Source organism: Myotis daubentonii, chromosome 11, assembly GCF_963259705.1.
Source record: "Myotis daubentonii chromosome 11, mMyoDau2.1, whole genome shotgun sequence".
In the NCBI taxonomy this organism is placed as follows: Eukaryota; Metazoa; Chordata; class Mammalia; order Chiroptera; family Vespertilionidae; genus Myotis; species Myotis daubentonii.
Window position 1 is genome coordinate 32,622,216 of NC_081850.1, and position 23,462 is coordinate 32,645,677.

The following is a 23,462-nucleotide window of genomic DNA, read 5'->3' on the forward strand; positions in this document are numbered from 1 at the left end:
GTCTTATGTATTCTTCCAGAACAATACAAAGTCTACCACCACGTGCTCCTTTTAAAAAACAAATAATAGCATTCTTGTATAGAGCACACCTTGCTTTTTCTCCCAAAAAACATATTTGGGAAGTTTTTGTCAGTAAAGAATACCCTCACTGGTTTTACAGGTGCATCTTAGTCCCACTGTACAGATATAAGAAAATGTATTTAAACAGATCCCTACTGATAGATATTTAGGTAGTTTTCAACCTTTTACTACTGTTAACAATCCTATATAATAAATCCTATATAATAAAAGGTTAATATGCAAGTTGACCAGTGAAACGACCGGTTGCTATGACATGCACTGACCACCAGGGGGCAGAAGCTCGATGCAGGAGCTGTCCCCTGCTGGTCAGTGCACTCCCACAGGGGGAACACCACTTAAAAGCTGGGCGGTGGTGGTGGCAGGAGCCTCTCCAGCCTCTATGGCAGCGCTAAGGATCCACCAAGGGGTCCTGGACTGCGAGAAGGTGCAGGCCCGGCTGAGGGACCTCCCCCACCCCAGAGCACAAGTGTCGTGTACCAGGCCTCTAGTGTACAATAAAAAACCCTGTATGTCATTCAAAATATGTATTATTATATGTGCAAGATTAATTCCTAGAAGTAGAAATGTGAGGCAAAGGCCATGAACATTTCTAACTTTAATAGATATTGCTTAATCAACTTCCATAGAAATAACATGTCAAATGTGAAGCAAATAAGAAAATAAAATTAAATTATAGGTACAGTAATTTGTTTTTCTATCAATGAATGTAAAATAATTTTTGCTATTTTGGTACTCTGGTCTTCTTATTACAAAACCCTACTGACACTTGGATCAGAAAGCTCAACCTTCTCCCAAGTACAGACATAATTCTCCAAAAGTTATAAAAGCTATAGAAACAAAGGCACTTTCTTTTTCTCAACCTTTACTCATCAGTATCTTTTAAGTAATATGGACTACGTCATATCATTCAAACAACTTATGGATCTTACCATAAATACAAATTTCTAAAATAACATTATAGTTAGTATACCAAATTTATGGGCTTTATTATAATAATTTAAGTATAATAATGTACCATCTATAAATTTTCACATTTTCATAAGGGTTAATCAAGAATTTCTAGGGTTAAAAAAGTTATCCTCAATGAAAAGAAATGAAATCAATCTTCTTATTGATAGTATGATTAACCAACTACATCGCCTACTGTCATCACAAAATGCTATAGTTAACCAAAGTACTGTACCTTGTAATGGGTGCTTGCAAATCCAATACTTTCCTCATCTCTAAAGTTAATGCGGGAGCACACTGTTCTTCCTTAAAATGGGGTGTCCCCTTCATTTGTGGGCTTCCTCTAAAGCATAGCAAAGATAAAGAATTAAAGAAAAAGAAATTGAATTCTTATTCACTAATATATACCCAATTAAATAAAGTAAACTTAATCAGACTTTTAAATCAGGTGTTCATTCTGTAGGTTCTCAGTTGAAAAGTAGACCTACATTCTACTATAGCAGACATATCTGTTTATCAATTAGAAACAAATGCGTTTGACTGATGTAAGTTGTGTTGGAGAGGTGGGAGTGAAGGGAGAACAAAGAATCTAAAGAACAAACACAAGATAAAAGTGAACTCACAAGAGAACAGAGATTTTGTTTTAATTATCTGATAGCCCTTACTGAGATGAGCAACTATGGGAAGACATACACCATTCTATATAGTGCATGTCCAAAGTGATCCAAATCCTTGCCTCATCTTACCTTACTCCATACCTCATCCTTCATTTCTATCCTTTGGGTATGTATTAGAATTCAGTTCAATTCAGGGATGCAATTAGATGTTTCACAAAACACTTGGTAATAAATAGCAAAATGGCTAAATTTGAAAATTTTGTGGCATTAAATGACTGCAACTAGAGTGCTGAATCAATGTCAACATAACCAAGCTGTTCCATGCAGCCACTTAACAGGATTATAAAACTGCCCTGGAATCCTTATCTCCACATGGCATAGGACCATCTTTCTCAATGCCTGTGCTGGAATTTAATAGCTGTCTCTTTTCTTACTATCAGCTATCACATACTCTTGGCAACAATTAGCCTGCCTAAGTCATCTCTCTTTTTCTAGTCATCGATAATCCTGGAAACCAATTTGTTAATACTGTTAAAACTATGTGCAAGGAATCTAACAAGAGCAATAGTTTCCAAAGTACTTCACTTTGTGAAAATTACTTTGATGCTCAGAAAGCTTCTTGCTTACTTTTTGAACTCAGATTATTTTCCATATAGAAGCTTGGTGACAATCTAATGACTGATGTGCTTAGTTTAGGTCTGGAAAATGTATGTTTTATTTCCTTAATATACTAATGAGGTTCTCCAGTTCTGTTCTCTTATTCTGGAACTCCTATTAGGTTAGATATTGAAGCTTAAATTAACTTCTAATTTTCCCTTGACTTTGTCTTTTGTTCTATATCCTGAACTATTTTTTCCAATTCTTTTATATTTGCTTATTATACTTTTTATTCCAGGAACTCTCTCACCCACCTCCCCTTTTTACTTATAGCACCCATGGTTTTCTGCTGTTTTAATTAGTATCTGAGGTTGTTTATCATTTCCTCAAAGTGTTTTTGTTTCCTGCATTGCCTATTTTCTTTGAGTTTCCCTTTTTTCTAATGCCTCTTTTTTAAATTGGCCACTTCCCTAAAATGACTAACAATCTTTGGCCATTAGTTAACAAGAACAAGTTAACAAGAACAAGCTAATTATAAGCTCTGTGTGTTCAAGCTGGGTTTGAAATTTAAAGCAAATTTAGGTAAACTCTGGCTTTTCAATTTTAGAAAAGCAATAGCATGTTTGGGTTGGTAGAAAGGAAATGAGTTAGGTTTAGACGTGATGAACTTGACATTGCCTAGAGATACATCTAAATGGATATAGCCTGCAAGGTGGGCCTGAAGCTCAAGAAAGTGGTACTGCATTAAGGAAAAATTAAAATGTAGAACAGAAGAGAACAAATAACAAAACCCTAGGGAATAAAGCATAATTTAGGTACTATATAGTAATCTAAGGTTTTGATTTATACTTAATGAATAACATCTTTATGAAGTAGATGAAATTACTCCAGTTTTCAGATGAGTAAAATAAAACTCAAATGAAAGACAGCAACATGATTAATCCTGAAAGCTAAGGAAAGCCACTGAAACATTTTATGTACGGAAATGGCATGTAAATTTTATGTCAGCAAATTCATTTAGGGGAAAACTATAAAGATGGTTTAAGAAGATATTACAGCAATCCAAGAGAAAGCTAAAACGAAAGTAGTGTTGCTAGGAGAAGGAAACACCATACAGATTACATCCAAGGAAAAACACACAGGATGCACAGAAGATGGAATAGAGGGGACTTGCTACACACTGGCTAGTAGAGCCATGAGGCAGACAGACAAATAAAATCAAGTAAATGGTGGTGTCATTTACAGAAAAAGGAAAACTGGCCATAGGCTTTCCTGGGATTAAGTTACTTAAAAATAAGAATGAATTTTTTTTTACACTTAAAAAATTTCTCCCTTCTGATTTTTCAACTATAATAGACAGACCTAAAACTTATTTCAATAATATCTTTCAGAATACTCTTCCCTGGGTGTATGTTTTATTTCCTCACCTCTGAGATCTTTTTAAATGTTATGTTCTCAGTGAAGATCCTGACCGCTCTATTTCGAGTTGTGTCCCCACTCACTATCCCTTGCCCTGCTTTATTTTTCTTCATAGAATGTATCTCATTTTCAATTTATTTTACTTATTTGTCCCTGTCTACTAGAAGAACACAGCTCTCTGCATAGTTTTTGCCATCCCCACCCACTTTGTTTCACTGCTGCATCCCTAGCACCTATAATAGTCATGGAGCTTGGAAAAAATTCCATACTTAAACAGAGATGGATGCATGACAATAAGTTTTCAGAAAGAGATAGGCACCCTTATCACCAGGCCTTTATATATTATGTGTGTGTTTTTAAAAAAGCTTTTTGTTTATATTATTACACATCCAGACAGCCTTCAATCTGATAAGAACCATGTGCAGGGCTCTCTGAAGTGGGCAGATCTTTGAACACTTCTATCATTCTTTGGGTTTAGGTGCCAGTCTCTCTTTTTTTTTTTTTAAATATATTTTATTGATTCCTTCACAGAGAGGAAGGGAGAGGGATAGAGAGTTAGAAACATTGATGAGAGAGAAACATCGATCAGCTGCCTCCTGCACACTCCCCACTGGGGATATGCCCGCAACCAAGGCACATGCCCTTGACCGGAATCGAACCTGGGACCCTTCAGTCCTTAGGCTGACGCTCTATCCATTGAGCCAAACCGGCTAGGGCTTAGGTGCCAGTCTTATATCTGTGGTCAACAGGGTATTTATACAATAACATCCCTAACAATATTATTAGTAAGTTCTCATGCAATTATGAGGTAAGCTAATGGATACATAAAATGTACAAAGTTCAGCTAATGGTTGCACATGTACATTAACAGAATACATACATATTGAAATCAAAGTACATTTTGATGTTTTGATAAGATCAAGGAAATAAAAGAAAAGCAGTTATATTCGCCAGAAAATTAACACTAAAAAAAAAAAAAATGTTGAGGGAAACTTTCACATTTATAACTAATTCATACCTCCTTTCTCCTCTAAACTTGATGTAATTTAGTACGTTTCTGGATTTTTGAAAAAGCTGTGTTAAGGTTAGAAACCTCAAGCCTTGATTAGTTATCCTTTTCTTGCTTTCCACCTAGCACTAATTCATTAACAGTCTGCTAAATTCTCAAAATCTAATGAAATATACTGGAGTGGGGGACAGGAAGTTTTGATAGTTGTTTTAGAGATAATATCTACATTTTAAATATTTGATAATTAAATGTACTGAAGTTTAGAATGTACAATTTTTTTTAAAAAGAACTTTGGCATCAATAGGCTAGTCTTTTAAAAATATGAGGTTAACAGTAGAAGTGGAAAGATGAATAAGGGGGGAAATATCTGCATTCATGCAGATAACATATTTGTTGAAATTATTTTCATTATAATGAAATACATTTGATTTGCAGTTTCAAGATCTACTAAACTCATATTTAAGGATAAGTACATCAATATATTCTAAAGCTAAACACACATTTATTTTCTGATTTATCCCTGGCAATTTCTTTTATTAATTTCACTGCAAGTTGCAAGATACAACAAAGAAGCCAGACGACTTTCAGTAGATAAGTCTATCCATAGTCTTAAGGGATAGTTTAATATACAGCAGAATTTATAAAGACACAAAAGATAACAGCGAAACATTCATTAATCAAAGAATAAATGAACTTTGAGGCATAAAAAGTCATTTAATAAGACTGCTATCATTGTTGAAGGCTGACTCCCAACTCTTGCTGGAAACAGCACTCTGGAAACTACGAAAAGATCACGGAGGCATCTGACCTGTCTCAGGTGGAGCACACTGGAAAATGACATGCGGTCTGAGTTAAGATGCTGTCACATAATACTGGGAAGCGGAGGTACTCTAGAAAAACTCGAGTGATGGACTCATAAGATTTAGAGCACAGAAACAAGAGACAATAGTTTCTATAACTGAGAAGACAACTACTAACTATTGGCCTCGATTATGATGCTTCTATTCTTCAGAACTATAATAAACCATTCCAGATCATTTCTCCTCTTTTTTATTCCCTATTTTCCAAATAAATCCTAAAGTAGACAGTTAGATAGGCATAAATATAGTTTAGGCAATGTAGTATTAGTAATAAAGAGCACAGACTTTGAAGATACAACAATTATGTCTGAGTCCTGTGCCACTTCGTAGTGTGACTATGAATGAGTCACTTGGCCTCTCTCTCCATCTCTGCTGTGGTTTGCAGAGTAACTGTACCTAACTACCTTGCAAGATTGTTACAGGGATTAAATGAACTTGAAAAAGTGTGTAGAATAGCATCTTGAACTGCATAAATATTTACAATGACACAAATGATGACAATGATACACTGTCAAAAGTAAAACATTTCTGCCTGGCTTGAATGGCTCAGTGGTTGAGCATCGACCTATGAACCAGGAGGTCATGGTTCGATTCCCAGTTAGGGCACATGCCCAGGTTGCAGGCTCCATCCCCAGTAGGGGGTGTGCAGGAGGCAGCCTATCAATGATTCTCTCTCATCAATGATGTTTCTATCTCTCTCTCCCTCTCTCCTTCCTCTCTGAAATCAATGAAAATATTTTTTTTAAAGTAAAACATTTCTAAAACCCTCCTTAAACCAATATATGAGCCACCATTTTCCAGGCTTTAAAAACCTGAACTTATGTAATCCTCCAAACAATTGAAGAAGAAAGTATTTTTATTTCAATTTTACAAATAGGTTCTGCAGAAAAACTACCAACTCAGACTAAGTAACTCAACTAAAAAAGTGGTTTAAAACACAAATACACAACAGGCTGACTCTAAGTCCTCGCATTCACTTTGCTCTGCAAAACTGTTTCCCTGTAAGAGATTTTTAGAAAGTTTATGCAGCAGTTACTAAGAGTATAACTCTGGGGAAAAAGTACCTTATTATCCAGCCAAATATAAAAAAATAAACAATTACTTAATACATGGTATATATTATATAAAACCACTTAAAATATCAGAAATGAAGTAAGAATTTGGTGAAGGAAAAATACATTAGTGATAACAGCAGCTATCCTTTATTAATTTTCCCATGAGCAGGGCACTTATCTGAACATTTAATATGCATGATCTCACTTAATCCTCGGAAATAATTACTACTGTGATCTCGTTCTATGGATGAGGAAACAGGTTTTGGAGGTATTAAATAACCAAATAGAAGTCATACAGCTGAACAGAGGCAGAGCTGACATTTAATTCCAGGTCTATCTGATGCCAAAGCCTGTTCCTTTAACCACTGGTGATTCATGCTGCTCTAAGGTTATACACATTTTATTGAGCTCATGTACTCAAACTGAAAATCCCAATATGATATGTGAAAGAACACTCAAATGAAAACTAAAAACAATGCTCTTTATTAGTTCTCTAGCCCAACATACACAGTCAAATACAGCCAAGTTCATGCACTGTCAGGACTACTAATTAGTTAAGTGGCCTCCCCCCAAGTCTCAGAAACAGAACGCAAGAAATTCTAAAACTTTTCTGGAACACAAAAGTGATTTTTAAAATACTATTCCAAAACACTGTATATGTATATATGTAAGTCATGTTTGTGAGTTGGAATAAAGAAAACAGTATTTTTCACTGTTTCAAGACCCAGCCCAATTATCCTATCTAATAAAGAGTGAATATGCTAATTGACCCTCACACCACTGCAAAGATGGAGGCACCCACAGCCAATTAGGAGGGAATATGCTAATTTACTGCCCCGCCCTCAAAGATGACAGCACCCACTCCCCTCAGCCCTGCCAGGGCACCTGCCTCCGGAGTCCCCCAGCCCCCTCAGCACCCCAGGGCCAGCCCGAGGTGCAGGCAAGCCTCAAATATTGGCTGTCCAGCCGCCCAGGGCTGCCCGAAGTGCAGGTAACCAGGGCCGGCCAAGGCCTGAGCTACCAGCAGTGGCAGCAGCAGAGGTGAGATGGGGCATCGACTTCCCCTCACCGCCAGGTCACCTCCTGCCCCTGAGGGCTCCTGGACTGTGAGAAGGGGCAGGTCAGGCTGAGGGACACCTCCCTCCAGTGCATGAATGTTCATGCACCGGGTCTCTAGTAATAGTATAAATGACTAGAGACCTGGTGCACAAAGTTCATGCACAGGGAACGGGTCCCCTCAGCCCAGCCTGCATTCTCTCCAATCCGGGACCCTTCAGGGGATGTCCGACTGCCTTCAGGGGATGTCCTGGGGATCGGGCCTAAACCGGCAGTCAGACATCCCTCTCACAATCCTCGACCGCTGGCTCCTAACTGCTCACCTGCCTGCCTACCCTGTTGCCCCTAACTGCCCCCCCACCGCCAGCCTGGTCACCCTTTACTGCTCCCCCTGCTGGCCTGGTCGCCCCCAACTGCCTCCCTCTGCCAGCCTGGTCACCTCACACAGCCTGCTGTTCAATCATTTGGTTGTCCCTCACTAACCCCCCTGCCAGCCCGGTCACCTGACATAGCCTGCTTGTTCAGTTGTTTGGTTGTCCCTCACTAACCCCCCTGCCGGCCTGGTTGCCCCACGCAGCTTGCTTATTAAGTCGTTTGGTCGTCCCTCACTATCCCCACTGTTGGCTTGGTCGTAAGCAGCCATCTTGTGAGTGTGTGAGGATTAATTTGCATATAACCTCTTTAATATATAGGATTACAGTTAAGTTCAGATTATCCTGATTATTGCTTTTTATTGACAGGAGCATGTCTAAAGTGGACTTGGATGCAGTAGCTTAAAATGCACAAGTAAATGACATGTTAGACACTGATTACAAGTTTTTCCTAAAATTCACAAAATTACTACTTAGAATGAAAAAATAATAAGCTTTATATTTAAAATTTCTAAATATATCAACTACCTATTACAATGTCCATCTTAACATACTTTTTCTGCCAAAGGGTCTTTGCATTGAAGATTTTTATTGAAAAATAATCAAATTAAATTCCATCATCAAAAGAATTTGTTCTTTTCAAAAGATTTCCAAAACTCAGAAAAGCTCAATTAACACTACATTTCTTACAAAAAGAAGTGACTAACAGCATCAAGAAAAATCTAATTTCCTAAAACCTATGAGCTACATGATGTATGTTAGCCTTTCCCAAAACGTATTCTCAAGAATATTAACAAATGTTATTTGAACAAACACTTTCACAATGCCATTTTTTAAAAATTGTGGCCTTTTTGTTTTAGATTTTCAAATACATGGATTATTATTATTTTTTACCACAGTAAATATAAAAAATTTTGGAAAGTTCTTATTTTTTTTTTTTTACCACAGTAAATATAAAAAATTTTGGAAAGTTCAAGAGTTGAAAGAAGCTGGAAAATCACTATAGTTTTACCATTTAGGAGCAATAACAATATATGTATTGTTCCAGCATTTTTCTTTAGATGATTTTTTATGTTTTTTTTTTTTTTCAAAGTAGTGGTCATATTACGTATATAATTTTGTATGACTTGTTTCTTCACTAGGTATTATATGATCAGATTCTCAAGTTTTAAGTTTTTCTGAGACATTATATTTAATGATGCATATTATTTTAGAAGAATGTACCACAGTTGACTCCCACCTTTGTGTATATCTACTAAAAGCGTGCAAAATACATTTTACCATTCTTCCACAACTATTTTTATATACTGAAGTGTGTCTTTTAAAACTGTTATAATAATGTTTTGCTTTGAGTTATTGTTTAGAGTAACTAATGCAGGTTAATTATATTTTCCCTTTTGAGATTGCTTTTGCTTATTTATCTTTCGAAACTCTGTGTTACTTAGCAATTTATATGGCTCCTTTATAAAAAGAGTAAGCTTTGGTCCTATTTACTGCAAAATTTTTCAGTTTGTTACTTGCCCTTTTAATGTTCTTTTTCCCCCTATTCTCAGAAATGTAAATTTTCACATAATAAAATCAATTTTCCCTTTAATTTCTTACATGCACGATAAACTTTGGCTATCTTCCACCACTTAGAAATGAGATATTTATCTATATTTTCATACACATTAATGATTTGATCTTTTTTAAAAGATATTTTCTTTAAAATTATATGTTCTTTTATTTCTAAAGTTCTTTCAATAAAACATTCTTTCACTTCAAAAGTAAGGTTAAAAAAAGGTAAGAAGCCCTAACCCAGCCGTGGGCAAACTACGGCCCGCGGGCCGGATCCGGCCTGTTTGAAATGAATAAAACTAAAAAAAAAAAAAAAAGACCATACCCTTTTATGTAATGATGTTTACTTTGAATTTATATTAGTTCACACAAACACTCCATCCATGCTTTTGTTCCAGCCCTCCGGTCCAGTTTAAGAACCCATTGTGGCCCTCAAGTCAAAAAGTTTGCCCACCCCTGCAATCGGTTTGGCTCAGTGGATAGAGCGTTGGCCTATGGACTGAAAGGTCCCAGGTTCGATTCCGGTCAAGGGCATGTACCTTGGTTGCAGGCACATCCCCAGTGGGGGGTGTCCTGGAGGCAGCTGATCGATGTTTCTCTCTCATCGATATTTCTAACTCTCTATCCCTCTCCCTTCCTCTCTGTAAAATATCAATAAGATATATTAAAAAAAGAAAAGGTAAGAAAACAATGCAAAATATACAGAATAACATAGTTTAAAGATCAAAGTCCACGTTCCCTCAAATTCTTTTCTATTCATATACAAAAATATATACACAAGAAAAAGTGCCCTTTCAACTTACTTAAAACATTTCACCTTTCTCCCTATGGTCTCTTAGCAGCTCCTTGATAAGGATGGGAGAATGCTAGAACTGGAGTATATTAATAGTAATTCTGATTGTCTTAAGAAGGGATACGGTACATTCACCCAAGGTTCTCAGACTTATTTAACTACAGAATTCTTTATTCAAGTAATGACAGTTCAAAGACCTGATAATTTTTTAAACACTATTTTGGAAATACTAGCTTAGCTTATTTTAATCACTTTAGACAACCCAGAATTGTAATGTTTTTGAAAATTCAAAGTGTACATATCAAATATTAAAAGAGTGAAAGATGAACTTACTTGGGATACACTGGTTCATAAAGGTATTTGTCCCCTCTTGTAGATGTAATATGAAAAAACAAGATGTAGCCATTTGCCGTCTGAAAGATAAATTTTATTTAAGACTATGAGAACCAGGAGAATCACACAATAATCACTTCCGAAACAGTTCTGTCATACCAAGATGAAGGGAAATAATGAGATGAATGTGTACTGGGTACAGAATTGCACTGCTCTGCAAGTTGCTATATTCCACTCCTTTAGAAAAGTGCTCTCAGCTGTTATTTGGTGATTCAATACTTTAACGTGCTGGGAGGGAAAAATATCACAATGAAACAAAGAAATTCTAAAGTAAACTGACATCTTTCCTTTATTCCCAAACAAATTACATTCTAATTCATGTTACAGTGACTCTCAAGTTGCAGTGGAACAGACTTCCATTTAGAAGGGTGTGAAGGGGAGTATTAAAGGTAGCAGTGGGAAACAGAGTTGGAATGGCAGGTTGGGGCCAGATCACAGGAGACCCTGAATACTAGGCTAAGCAGTTTGCAACGTATTTTGTATGCAATCAGAAGCCAATGCAAGATTTGAAAATAATAATGTAAGAGCTGTGACTTAGCTATACATAATTAAGATGCATTTCAAGTGGAGAAAAACACTAGCTAAAAGTTTTGAGTTCTAGGCAATCTACACAAAATATAAAAACGGCCTCTATTAAGGTCATGGCAATGAGAATAAAGAGAAAAGGATGATAGTAAACTAGAGATAGGACTTAACAGCATATTGGTGACTAGATGGGAATGCAGAATCAAAAGATGCCAGAGTTTTTTCCTATTATAAGCAAGGTTACAATGAAAATACACATATGCCTAAATACACCAGTGCTATTCTGGCTGGTATGGCTCAGACAGTTGGAGTGTTGTCCCATACACCAAAAGGTGGTGGGTTTGATTCCTGGTCAGGGCACATACCTCAGTATCTGGTTTGATTCCCATCAGTGTGGGTATAGGAGGCAACCGATTGATGTTTCTCACCCACATCAATGTCTGTCTCAATCTCTCTCAAATAAAAAAAACACAAAATAAAATAAATAGATAAATACAATGGTGTTAGTATTTGTCAGATATAATCATAGAAATGAAGAGAGTACTTAAAATTGATTTCAATGCTCTTTGTGCCTGAATATCTATTCGTTGTTTAAAATTTAGAAAAACTGCCCTAGCTGGTTTGGCTCAGTGGATCAAACGTCGGCCTGTGGATTGAAGGGTCCCGAGTTCGATTCTAGTCAAGGGCACAAGCCCGGGTTGTGGGTTCGATCCCTAATGGGGAGTGTGCAGGAAGCAGCCAATCAATGATTCTCTCTCATCATTGATGTTTCTATCTCTCTCTCCCTATCCCTTCCTCTCTGAAATCAATAAAAATATATTTTTTAAAAGTTTAGAAAAACATTAGGAATAATTATGGCCCGCCGTAATAACTTGGAACCCTCAAGTAAACAGTTAATTCATAATGTATACTTCATGTCAAAGATTAAGAAAATGTACAATACATTTGAGGAAAAAGGACCATTAAAATTAGTAAAGCTTCAGAATCCAATTACACTTTGGTTACCAGGAAAGTTCACTTATCCAATACCCATTCCATGGTAACATTTATTTTTATTATACCTTGATAGATTATTTTTTAGTATAAATGGCTATTTGCAAAAAGTGGCTGCTTTGCTGAACGGGTAATACAAAAATATCAGCGAACCTTCTCAATTATTACCATACTAGAGGCCCAGTGCACGACATTCGTGCACTGGGGAGTGTGGGGGTCCCTCAGCCCAACCTGTACCTTCTCCAATCTGGGAGCCCTCAGGGGAGCCCTCTCCAATCTGGGAGTTTCTGTCTGTCTTTGCAATCATATGAACAAATTGTCTGAGACCCCAACTCAGTTTGGTCTGTTGCTCACAGAATAATAGAGGCATTTTTTTTTTCTCTGCTTCATTGGTGGAGATTTCCTGGAAGTTTTAGGATATCTTCCCTTTAATTTTTCCTAGACACTGTGACTTTACTTATGTCTCTCACCTTTGCTTTCCCTCCATCCCCCACCGCAACAGTAACTTGCTCCAGGCTCACTTTCTCTAGAGTCTAGGACAGTGGTTCTCAACCTTCCTAATGCTGCGACCCTTTAATACGCCCGGTACTCGTATGTGGGCGTATCTGCATGTGGGCAGACTCGCCTGGAGATGGATAGAGGAGCGGTGTCTTGGTTCCTAAGACCATCAAAAATGTTTTCCGATGGTCTTAGGCGACTCCTGTGAAAGGGTCGTTCAACCCCCAAAGGGGTCGCGACCCACAGGTTGAAAACCGCTGGTCTAGGAGCTCCACGTGCCACCAGAACTATGATTCCCAGCATTCCTGGTGCTACCTGTGCTCTAGGCTTCTGCTTCAGGTCCTGGGGCTGCCACCAGAACTACTATTCCCAGAATTCCTGGTGCTCCCCACACTCTTGGCTTTCCTTCCTGCTCTGTCTCCGTCCCATGGCCTCCCATTCTGCCAAGTCCTCCAAGCCGCTCCACTCTCTGCCGGCTCTCCCGCTCTGCTCTCCAACCGGTAGCTTGGGGGGAGTGACCAAGAAAGCCACGTCCCCACAAGCCACCAGCTCTCTCGCTCTGCTCTCCACCCAGTGCTGTGTATGCAAATTAACCCACCATCTTTGTTGGGTTAATATGCATACTCACTCCTGATTGGCTGATGAGCGTAGGAGAGATGGTCAATTTACATGTTTCTCTTTTATTATATAGGACTAGAGGCCCAGCGCATGAAATCGTGTGGGTAGGGTCCCTAGGCCTAGCCTCCTGTGATCAGGGCCATCTTCTGCCCGTTCGCCAGTCCCCAGGCCAAATGCCACCTCCGCCACAGGGCTGTCAGGCCAGTGGGATCACCAGTTCATCCCTGGCTGCTCGGGGGCTCAGGCCTGCAGGAAAGCGTGTGCCGGTGACTTCACCTCCATGTGTGTGCGCCGGGCCGGCCGCTGATGGAAAGCGCTGCCTGCTCGGGGCAGCTCACACGGGTACCGCTGCTGCTGGAGCTTGAGGTGCTGATGGAAGCTGCGGGGCGCGCCTGCGACCTACCCACCCTGGCGTGAGCAGCCAGCCCTGAGCAGGCAGCACGTTCCATCAGCAGCCAGCCAGTGCACGTGCATGGAGGTGAAGTTGCCGGCACCTGCTTTCCTGCAGGCCTGAGCCTCTGAGCAGCCAGGGATGAACTAGTGATCCCAACAGCCTGACAGCCAGCCCAGTCCTCACGCCACCTACCCCGATTCCCCCGTTCACCATCACTGATCCATCAGAGCCTGCCAGCCGAGGTAGGGACCAAGAGATCAGCCAGTCAGCCAGCTCACCAGTCCCCAGTCCCGCCCCATCCGTCACTTGTGGGATGGGGGGTAAGGACTGCGAAGTGGTCAATGCCACCTCATGGCAACTGGTCGAGCAGTCGTTCCGGTCATGACGCTTATGGCCTCTGGCCTTTTATTATATAGATAGATAATGATTCTTCTGCATTAGTCTACATTATAATGTAAGAAATAAAAACTTAACAATCTCTTTTGTAGGCAGAGGCAAATAAGTTGAACAGGTAAAAATGGTTTACTTTAAGTTAAGTTTCTGGGTTCTGGTGAGATGGAAAGACAGTGGACACATTTTTAACCTTTTCCTTCTCAGAGTACATTTACCAAAATGTGTGTGGATGGGCCTGGAGGATGCTCTTGAGTTCCCGTGGGGTGCTGAGGGACCAGGATGAGGGAAAGTTCTGCTTTGCCACTCCTCGAGGCTCTGGTTCCCTAAGTAAGCCTTAAAAGCAGAAGCCCAGGGCTGAATGTGACTGCTCCCAGAAGTGGATATTGACAGAGCTGTCCACATAATCCCATGACTCCAGCCAGCATAGAGGTTGCACTGGTGAACCACATTGCTCTCAGACCTCAGGGTCTGGAGGAGCCTTCCGTTTAAGGTCCTTCAACTAGGAGAAACTGCCTGAGAATAGAGGAGACTCATCCTAAGCTTCAACACAGGAGAAGAGTTTGTAAGCTGTCTGCCTCTGCAAACTGAAATCTGAGCTAACACCTGCTGGTTTGCATGGCCAGAGAGACCCACAGGAAAGCCTGACCTCTATGGGTGGCAAACAGAATGCAAGAAAGGAAAATTCCGCTTTATGAGAGCTCAGTAACTTTATAATGGAAGACCTAACTACATGGCTAAAATATATGGATCCCACTAATGAGTTACATAGATGAGAGAGAAAAATGCAAGTAAATTAAGAAAAAATATATTTAGGATTTTCAAGAGATATTATTAGAAGATAAGAGTTTTCAGAGCTAAATATTTCCTAATAGAAAAATTCAACAGATGAACTGAAAAAGAGTAATTATTTCTGTGGGAGATGAACCTTTTACTCCAGAAGATTAAATGGAAACAATCTCAGAATATATAAAGATGAAATAATTACTGAAAGTTTAGAGACTTGGAGGGGAAATTTGGGAGGTTTGCAAATAGTGAGTAAAAAATCAAGAAATAACATAGGACACGGCAAATCTTGTTTTATTCTTCTATTATTTTAAAAAAAATAGAAGAAAAATTGCCTATCTGCAGGAACAGTTGAGTCTTCAGAGAGAAGAGGCTGAGATTCAGTTTTAAGGGGGGGGAGGGGGAGGCTGTAGAAGGAGACAGAGGGAGATAGTTTAATTAAAAAAATCTATTGATAATAAGCAGAGATGACTAAATTTTAATGATAAAGAGAAAAATCATTCAGAAAAAAAGAACAGGTTGCCTGCAAAAGAAAAAGAATCAGATTAGCACTAGACCTATCATCACTAACACTGGAAAAGAGAGGGCATTAGAACAGTATCTCATGGCTGGAAAAAAAGAATCTCAATCTAAGAATCTTATACTGAGACAGGATATCCTTTACCATGGTTGAAGAATGGTATGTTTAGACATTACTTATTTCATTTAATCTGTGAAGGGCTACCATATGTGCAGAAAATGCTCCTGGCACTGGAGCCACAATGAAGAAACCTAACATGGAACTAGGTTTGAAAAATAAACAAACACAGGCAACCTGCAGAAGAACAACTGCAAAAGGCCAATAAACATGTGAAAAATACCAAACCTCACTAGCAATAAAACAAAAGAAAATTAAAATGACAAGACCATTTTTTATCAATCTAATGCAGGCATAAATGCAGGGTAATGGGAATCTTAAAAACATGGAAGGAGTAATTCTGGAACTGATACAATTTTATTGAAAAATAATTTGGCAATATTTATTAAAAAGGAGATACACATATACTTTGCCCCAGCAATCCCACATAGGGGTAAGTGCACTAAAGAAATAAATGCACTAATATAAAAGGATACATGTATAATAATGTTTACTGTAGCACTGTGCATAGTTGCCAAATTTTTAGCAAGTAAAAAGTAGCAAAGTTAAATAAGAAACTTCCATACTATAGATTACAAATACTAAAATTAAATTAGAAGTATATATATTAATTTATATAGTCATAGTATACTAAGGATAGTCATAGTATACTAAGTAAAAAAATGAAGTTGCAGAGTAATGTGTAAATTAAGATCCCAATTTTGTGTGAAAAATGATAAAAATTCCTGTGTCTATTTATCAATTTAAAAATACACTCATCTGTAAGTCAGAATCCTATGAAGACATTCAAAATCAAGTGACAGAAGAATGTTGAAATGAAACAATGTTCACAATATGTCAAAAAAGCAGATTATCAGAAAGGATATATGCACCCATATGTTCATAGCAGCACAATTCACCATAGCTAAGATCTGGAAACAGCCTAAGTGCCCATCAGTAGATGAATGGATTAGAAAACTGTGGTACATCTACACAATGGAACACTATGCTGCTGTAAAAAAGAAGGAACTCTTACCATTTGCAATGGCATGGATGGAACTGGAGAGCATTATGCTAAGTGAAATAAGCCAGTCAATGAAGGAAAAATACCACATGATCTCACTCATTCATGGATAATAGAGACCATTATAAACTTATGAACAATAATAGATACAGAGGCAGAGCTGCCTCAAAGATTGTCAAACTGCAGCGGGAAGACCGGGGAGGGTTGGGGGGCAAGAGGGAGGGGGGTAAGAGATCAACCGAAGGACTTGTATGCATGCATATAAGCTTATCAATGGACATAAGACACTGGGGGGTAGGGGAGGCCAGGGGATTGTCAAGGGCAGGAAAAAAAAAGGAGACATATGTAATACTCTTTGTAATACTTTAAGCAATGAAACAATAAAAAAAAATAAAAAAATAAAAAAATGAAATAAAATCACTAAGCCAAAAAAAATAAAAATAAAAAAAATAAAAATCAATAAAAACATTAAAAAAAGCAAAAAAAAGCAGTTTATACAATTTTGTGAGAGCTTTCTATAAAGAAAAAAATTATCTACACTAATAAAAGAGAAACATGGAAATTAACCATCACTCCATCACTCCACCACACCCACCAGCCAATCAGGAGCGAACATGCAAATTAACCCAACTAAGATGGCGGCGACCACGGAGCTGGAGTGAGCAGGAGGCTTAGGTTGCCCCTGGCGATGGAGGAAGCCAAGCTTCCTGCCTGCCCTGGCTGGACCTGGCCTCCGCTCAAAGCTACAAAGTTTCAATTATAGAAGATAAATAAATCCCAGATACCTGCTTCATTCCATTCAAAGAGGCACTGAAAAAAAAAAAAAAAGGAGAGGCTGGGAGCTTGGGTTGCCGGGGGGTGTGGCCAGTCTGAAAACGGCCATCAGCCCCTAACCCAGGCTGGCCAGGCACCCCAGTGGGACCCCACCACCCTGAAGGGGCTGAGGTCAGCCTGAAAACGGCCCTCAGCCCTCACCCAGGCTGGTCACACCCCAATGGGGTGAGGGTCCCCACTGGGAGGCTTGACCAGCCTGCAAACAGCCATCAGCCCCTCACCCAGACTGGCCAGGCACCCCAGTAGAGACCCCCACCTTGAAGGGGGTTTGGCCAGCCTGAAAATGGCCCTCAGCCCCTCACCCAGGCTGGCCAGGCACCCCAGCGGGACCCCCCACCCTGGTCCGGGACACCCTTTAGGGAAAACCCACTGGCCCCCACCTGTGCACCAGGACTCTATCTATACTAATAAAAGGGTAATATGCTAATTAGACTGGGAGACCTTCCAGACGTTATTTTGAACAAAGCCGTGGTGACGGGGCCCTGGTAGAGGCGGTTAGAGGCTAAGAGGGAGGGCAGCTGTGAGCGATCAGGCCAGGATGGGACAGCAGCTGTGGGTGATTAGGCTAATGGGGGGCGGGGCCTTTGGGTGTAAGCAGACCCGCGGGGGGGCCAGTTGGGCACGAGCAGGCCATCAGTGGGGGTCAGTTGGAGGTGATCAGGACAGCAGGGGGGTAATTTGGAGTAAGCAGGCCAGCAGGGGAGCAGTTGGGGGCGAGAAGGCCAGTGGGGAGGGAAGGGGCAAGCAGGCCAGCAGAGGGGACAGTTGGGGGCAAGAAGGCCAGCGGGGGGGGGGGGGGGGCAGTTGGGGGCGAGCACACTGGCACGGGGAGCAGTTGGGGGTGATCAGGCTGGCGGGGGCATTTGGGGGCAAGTAGGCTGGCGGTGGGGTGCAGTTGAGTCGAGCAGGCTGGTAGGCAGAGTTGTTAGGGGCAGAGTGGAAAGGGTGCAGGCCGGGCGAAGGAACACTCCCCCCCCCACCCCCCTGCATGCACGAATTTCGTGAACTGGGCCACTAGTGTTTCAGATAATCTACTTATAAAACTCACAGATTTACCAAATCTGTTCCCCATCAAACATGACATTACCAGTCACTTATAGTAGTATCACTTTGCATTTGAAAACAAATAGACTTCGCCTTAGCCAGTTTTGCTCAGTGGATAGAGCTTTGGCCTGTGGACTAACGGGTCCTGGGTTCGATTCTGGTCAAGGGCACATACCTCGGATGCAGGCTGGATCCCTGGCCCTGGTTGGGGTGCATGACCAAGAAAAGAAGGAATAACAGTCATGCCAAAAAAGGCCGAGGCCATGTGCAGCCTATTCGTTGCACCAACTGCACCCAGTGCGTGCCCAAGGGCACGGCCATTAAGAAGTTTGTCATGGGAAACATAGTAGAGGCTGCAGCCATTTGGGACATCTCCGAAGTGAGTGTCTTCGACGCCAATGTGCTTCCCAAGCTGTACTAGTATGTGAAGCTGCATTACTGTGTGAGCTGTGCCATTCACAGCAAGGTAGTCAGGAATCATTCTCGTGAAGCCCGGAAGGACCAAACATGCCCACCCCGATTTAGACCTGTGGGTGCTGCCCCATGATCTCCACCAAAGCCCATGTAAGGAGCTAAGTCTTTTAAGGAGTGAAGAAAAGTTCTCCGGGGGAAAAATAAATGGAAATTGTACTTCAAAATAAAAAAGGAAAGAAAATTGAGTACGATTTTTCTCTGTAATACACATGCACTACAGAGAATGAAATTAATTTATGGGAATAACATTTTTGTTTAATTGGGATTTAAAGTTGGTGTTCCCTATCATCAAAATAGACTGCAAAGTTTCCTCTATTAATTCTGGTCTGTAATGAAATTTTACATACTTCATATTTGAAAACGTCTTTTCACACAAGTCCTGTCAAATACTGATATCAATCTATGAGCCTATTATTTTAATTGACTATATATAGCAATAGGTAGGCAATTATAGAAGTCGAATAGTTTCCTCTCCTGATGTTTGCCTTTTAACATGTCCTTACCTTGTAGATTAATTACTTCCAGTTGAAGGTGAGGTGGAACACTCCTCGTTTTCATGATTAAATGGATTTTGAAATACGAAAATTTCCTTTGCGATTGCAACAAGGTCTGAAAAATTGTATAATTTGGACTCAGGAAATATATCTACTGCTAATTTTTGTTGAAATAGAAATAGTACTTCTTTCGTTTGAACTTTTGAAAACTGTGGGAGTATGAAAAGCAGTCTGACATTACTTGCGATTCAAAAATCAGTTGTCATCAAATGACTTTACCATATATACATTTCACATACAAGCACTGTTTTGCTTTGTAGTTTTAGATTGAAGACATTAGACAGTAACACCAAGAATGCAGCAAAAGCTATCTTCCAAAGTAATTCAGTGTCTGATAATTATCTGCAGGTGGTTCTTCAAGTTAAAAAAAATTTCTATCTCAGCCCCAGAGCTCAAAAAATTCACAATAAACCTTCACCACTGACTGCTAAGCCATCAAATAGCTGTGGGGTTGAGCAAATCGGGATAGCTTGTATTTCTGAAAAAAAAAAAACCTAAAGTAACCATAGGCTTTAAGTGCTTACATGTGCACAAACTTTGTAAATCTGTCCAACAAAATAATAAGTTTTTTTCTGTCCCACACATATTTTTGCCATCATCAGTTAAAACACACCTTAGTGAATTCTACTTCAGCTTATCCTGAATTAGTGTTTTCTTAACTTCTTTGAAAATCTTTACACCTGATGTGTTCTACCCATGCTATATTCATAGGGAGCGATTCTGTGTCACTGTACACTCTACATTGATTATTCACATAAAAAATTGAGCAGTACTGGAACATTTGTCACTTTATCAAGAACCAAGAAAACTTACTTTGGTTGCACTTCCTTTTTCATTTTGGTGAAGAATTGCTGGTATGATGAGATATTTTTTTCCCTTATTAAATTTCCCTAAAATTTTCTAACTATTAATTTCACTGTGTTGGAAATACTGTGATTAGTACTTAATTAAGTACTAAGTTGGATAATGTTAACTTATATTCTTTTGGCTTCACTCCAGTGTTACTGCATAATAATATTTTGCCATCTAATTCAATAATAAAATAATCCACACTCCAAAGTCTATTTTCCCCTTCTTCTGACATAATAAGTATGCACTAGTAATAAAAATAATTTTTAAAAAGTCACAGTATGGAGATATGCATGGCACTTGAAACACTGAATTTATAAATGTGTTCCTATAATTTACTAGAGTCCCGGTGCACGAATTGTGCACCAGTGGGGTCCCTGGGCCTGGCCTGTGGGATTGGGCTGAAACTGGCTCTCCAACATCCCCCGAGGATTCCTGGATTGCGAGAGGGAACAGGCCAGGCCGAGGGACACCACCGGTGCATGATCCAGGCCTGGAAGGGATGCAGGTTGGCCAGCAGGGGAGGGACAGCGGGAGGGCTCCAGGGAATGTCCGGCCCATCTCGCTCAGTCCCAATCGGCCAGATCCAGCAGCAAGCTAACCTACCAGTCAGAGTGTCTGCCTCCTGGTGGTCAGTGCACATCATAGTGAGCAGTTGAGCAGCTTTAGCATATCATTAGCATATTATGCTTTGATTGGTTGAATGGATGACCGGACACTTAGCATGTTATGATAGTAAGTGCTGAGCAGGAGAGTGAAGAATGGAAGTGTCATCACATGTGGTCACTGTCAGGACTACTCAAGTCAGTTGTTGCAGTTTAAAAACAGTCATAGACAACATGTAAATAAATATTTTTATGCTCCAAGAAACATATTTATAAACAATGAAATTTAAACTTCATGTAATTTCCAAGTGCCAAAAATATTATCCCTCTTTGATTTTTATCAATCATTTAAATTCATAAAAATATTCTTAGTTCATGGTTCATACACAAACAGGCTGCAGGGTAGACCTGGTGTATGGTTGGTAGTCTGCAAAACTCCTACTGTAGGAAGTGAGAAACTAGTCAATTATTTTTGACCATGTGGATCATTTTCAGATGATCAGTCACCAGTATATAGCATGGACTAGAAAAGGACATAAAGTAGAGAGATAAGTCAGTGTAGTAGTTAAGAGTACAGTAAATGGAATCTGAGCACCTAAGTTTAAATTCCTTCTCTTCAATATACACTGTCTATATATAACTTTGGATAAAACTTATTTTCTCAGAGCCTCAATATACTTATCTACTATAAAGTATAATTATATCTACTTTGAAGTGTTGACTTAAAGATTAAAGGAGATGATCCACATAAACTAGTTATAAAAGTACTTATGTAGGAGCTGCTCAATAAATATTTAACTATTTACATTATTGCTAATTCAAATTTGGTAGTGATGACAGTCCAAGAGATGACAGTGACAAAACATAAACTAAAAAGGTAAAGTTAACCAAATTTAAAAAAAATAGAAAAAAAATGCAGAAATAGATCCAAATGCAAATGAGAACTCAGTATGACATAAACGCAAAGTTTACCATTTTTATGAGACATCTTTGGGAATAGAGGGAAGAACTTGTATAAATTTGGGAGTACTGTGTGAATATAGATAAAAGCTTTAAAAATCTGAATTAAATAGACTTCAAGGACAAAATAGGAGTTAGAAGAATAAAAAGAAAAGGATATGGGCACTACATTTAAAATGAGAGGAAGTAGAAGAATCAAGAAAGAAGATATAATAAAAATAATCTGAATAGAAGATTTGGTTCAGCAATTTCTATCACAGAAGATAAACACTAATGGGTATAAAGACTGAAAGGAAGTCACCTAAGAGAATCAAGTTTAATGCAATGTAATAATTTCATAAGAAAACACTGTTAAAGTTGAAAAACCTACTTACTGACACAGCTATCATTGTACTATCTGGCCTCCATTCAGCTTGCTTGTAGGATCCAAACTGAGAAGATGATTTTGCAGGTTCCTTGTAGGTTACGATTAACACACTAGGCTGGAAGAAGAGAGTTGTGTTTTATTAATGTTTTATAAGAATATATACAAACAAATTTAAGAAAATTTATCATGAAGTACTCAAAATATTTTAATGATTCTAAAAGTATAAGACATAACAATCAAATACTAAATCATTAATTACCTTAAATTAGTCCAAGAAAGTCAACTAAAAATAACCAAAAAGAAAGGTAATCTAAATAGGCCTATATTTATTAAAGAAATTGAATGTCTAATTAATAATCATAAAAAAATAAAAAACAGAAATAAGCCCAGATGTGCTTACTGGTGAATTCTACCAAATACTTAAGGAAGAAATTTAAGGAACAAATTCTCCACAATATCTTCCAGAAGACTGAAGCAGAGAGAATACTTCCTAACTCTTTCTACAAGGACAGCATCACCCTAATACTGAAACCTGACAAAACCATTACAAGAATGGAAAACAACAGTCCGATATCACTCATGAACACAGCTGCAAAAATTCTTAACAAAATATTATCAACTCTAATCCAACACTGTATAAGAAGAATTATAAAATACAAACAAGTGGGATTTATTCCAGGTATGCAAGGCTGAATCAACATTTGAATATCAATTAGTGTAACCCATCACAACGAGATAATAGAGAAGCAAAATACCCCAAAATGGCCAATTCAATGTTGAAGGAAAAGAACTAAGTCGGAGGGCTGACATTATCCAACTTCAAGACTTACTATCCTAATATATAAAGAGCCAGGGTCCGTCACGACCTAAATGACTGGACGGGCGACTGAACAGAAGGCTAGGGTCCCAGCCAGAGTGGCGGGAGTTAGTACTGGGTCCCGGCCACCCATGGTGCGGCAGTGGGAGGGAGCTGTGGGAACTGAGCCATGCTGCCATCATCAGGCCTCTGGGTCCCTCCCCCAGCCCGGAGGCTCCGGGGAACCAGAGCCATGCTGCCATTGGACTGGCCTCTTGGTCCCTCCCCCCCGGCCTGCAGAACCAGAGCCATGCTGTGATGGGACTGAACCCTACCCGAGGGGTCCTAGATTGTGAGAGCCTCTAGGCCAGTGGTTCTC

The 23,462-nt window shown here is 39.4% G+C and overlaps 1 protein-coding gene and 1 pseudogene across 12 annotated transcripts in view; one reads left to right on the plus strand and one right to left on the minus strand.

Annotated features, from left to right (window-relative positions):
* The window catches only part of RIC1 (RIC1 homolog, RAB6A GEF complex partner 1), a 143,984-nt gene that overhangs the window by 92,685 nt on the left and 27,837 nt on the right, over window positions 1–23,462 (minus strand). For 10 of the 12 annotated variants that reach the window (XR_009447599.1, XR_009447598.1, XM_059656726.1 and 7 more), the window contains exons 2-4: window positions 22,295–22,402; window positions 10,697–10,776; window positions 1,265–1,372 (exon numbers count right to left, since the gene is read on the minus strand). Coding sequence is in view for 10 of the 12 variants with exons in the window: in XM_059656726.1 (XP_059512709.1) it covers window positions 1,265–1,372; window positions 10,697–10,776; window positions 22,295–22,402 (296 nt within the window). In the remaining 2 variants the exon portion in view is untranslated. Of the gene's footprint in view, window positions 1–1,264; window positions 1,373–10,696; window positions 10,777–19,455; window positions 19,475–22,290; window positions 22,403–23,462 lie in introns of those variants that run through there. The other 2 variants (XM_059656728.1, XM_059656729.1) reach the window with 2 other exon arrangements.
* On the plus strand, window positions 18,693–19,046 carry LOC132211936 (small ribosomal subunit protein eS26-like; annotated as a pseudogene).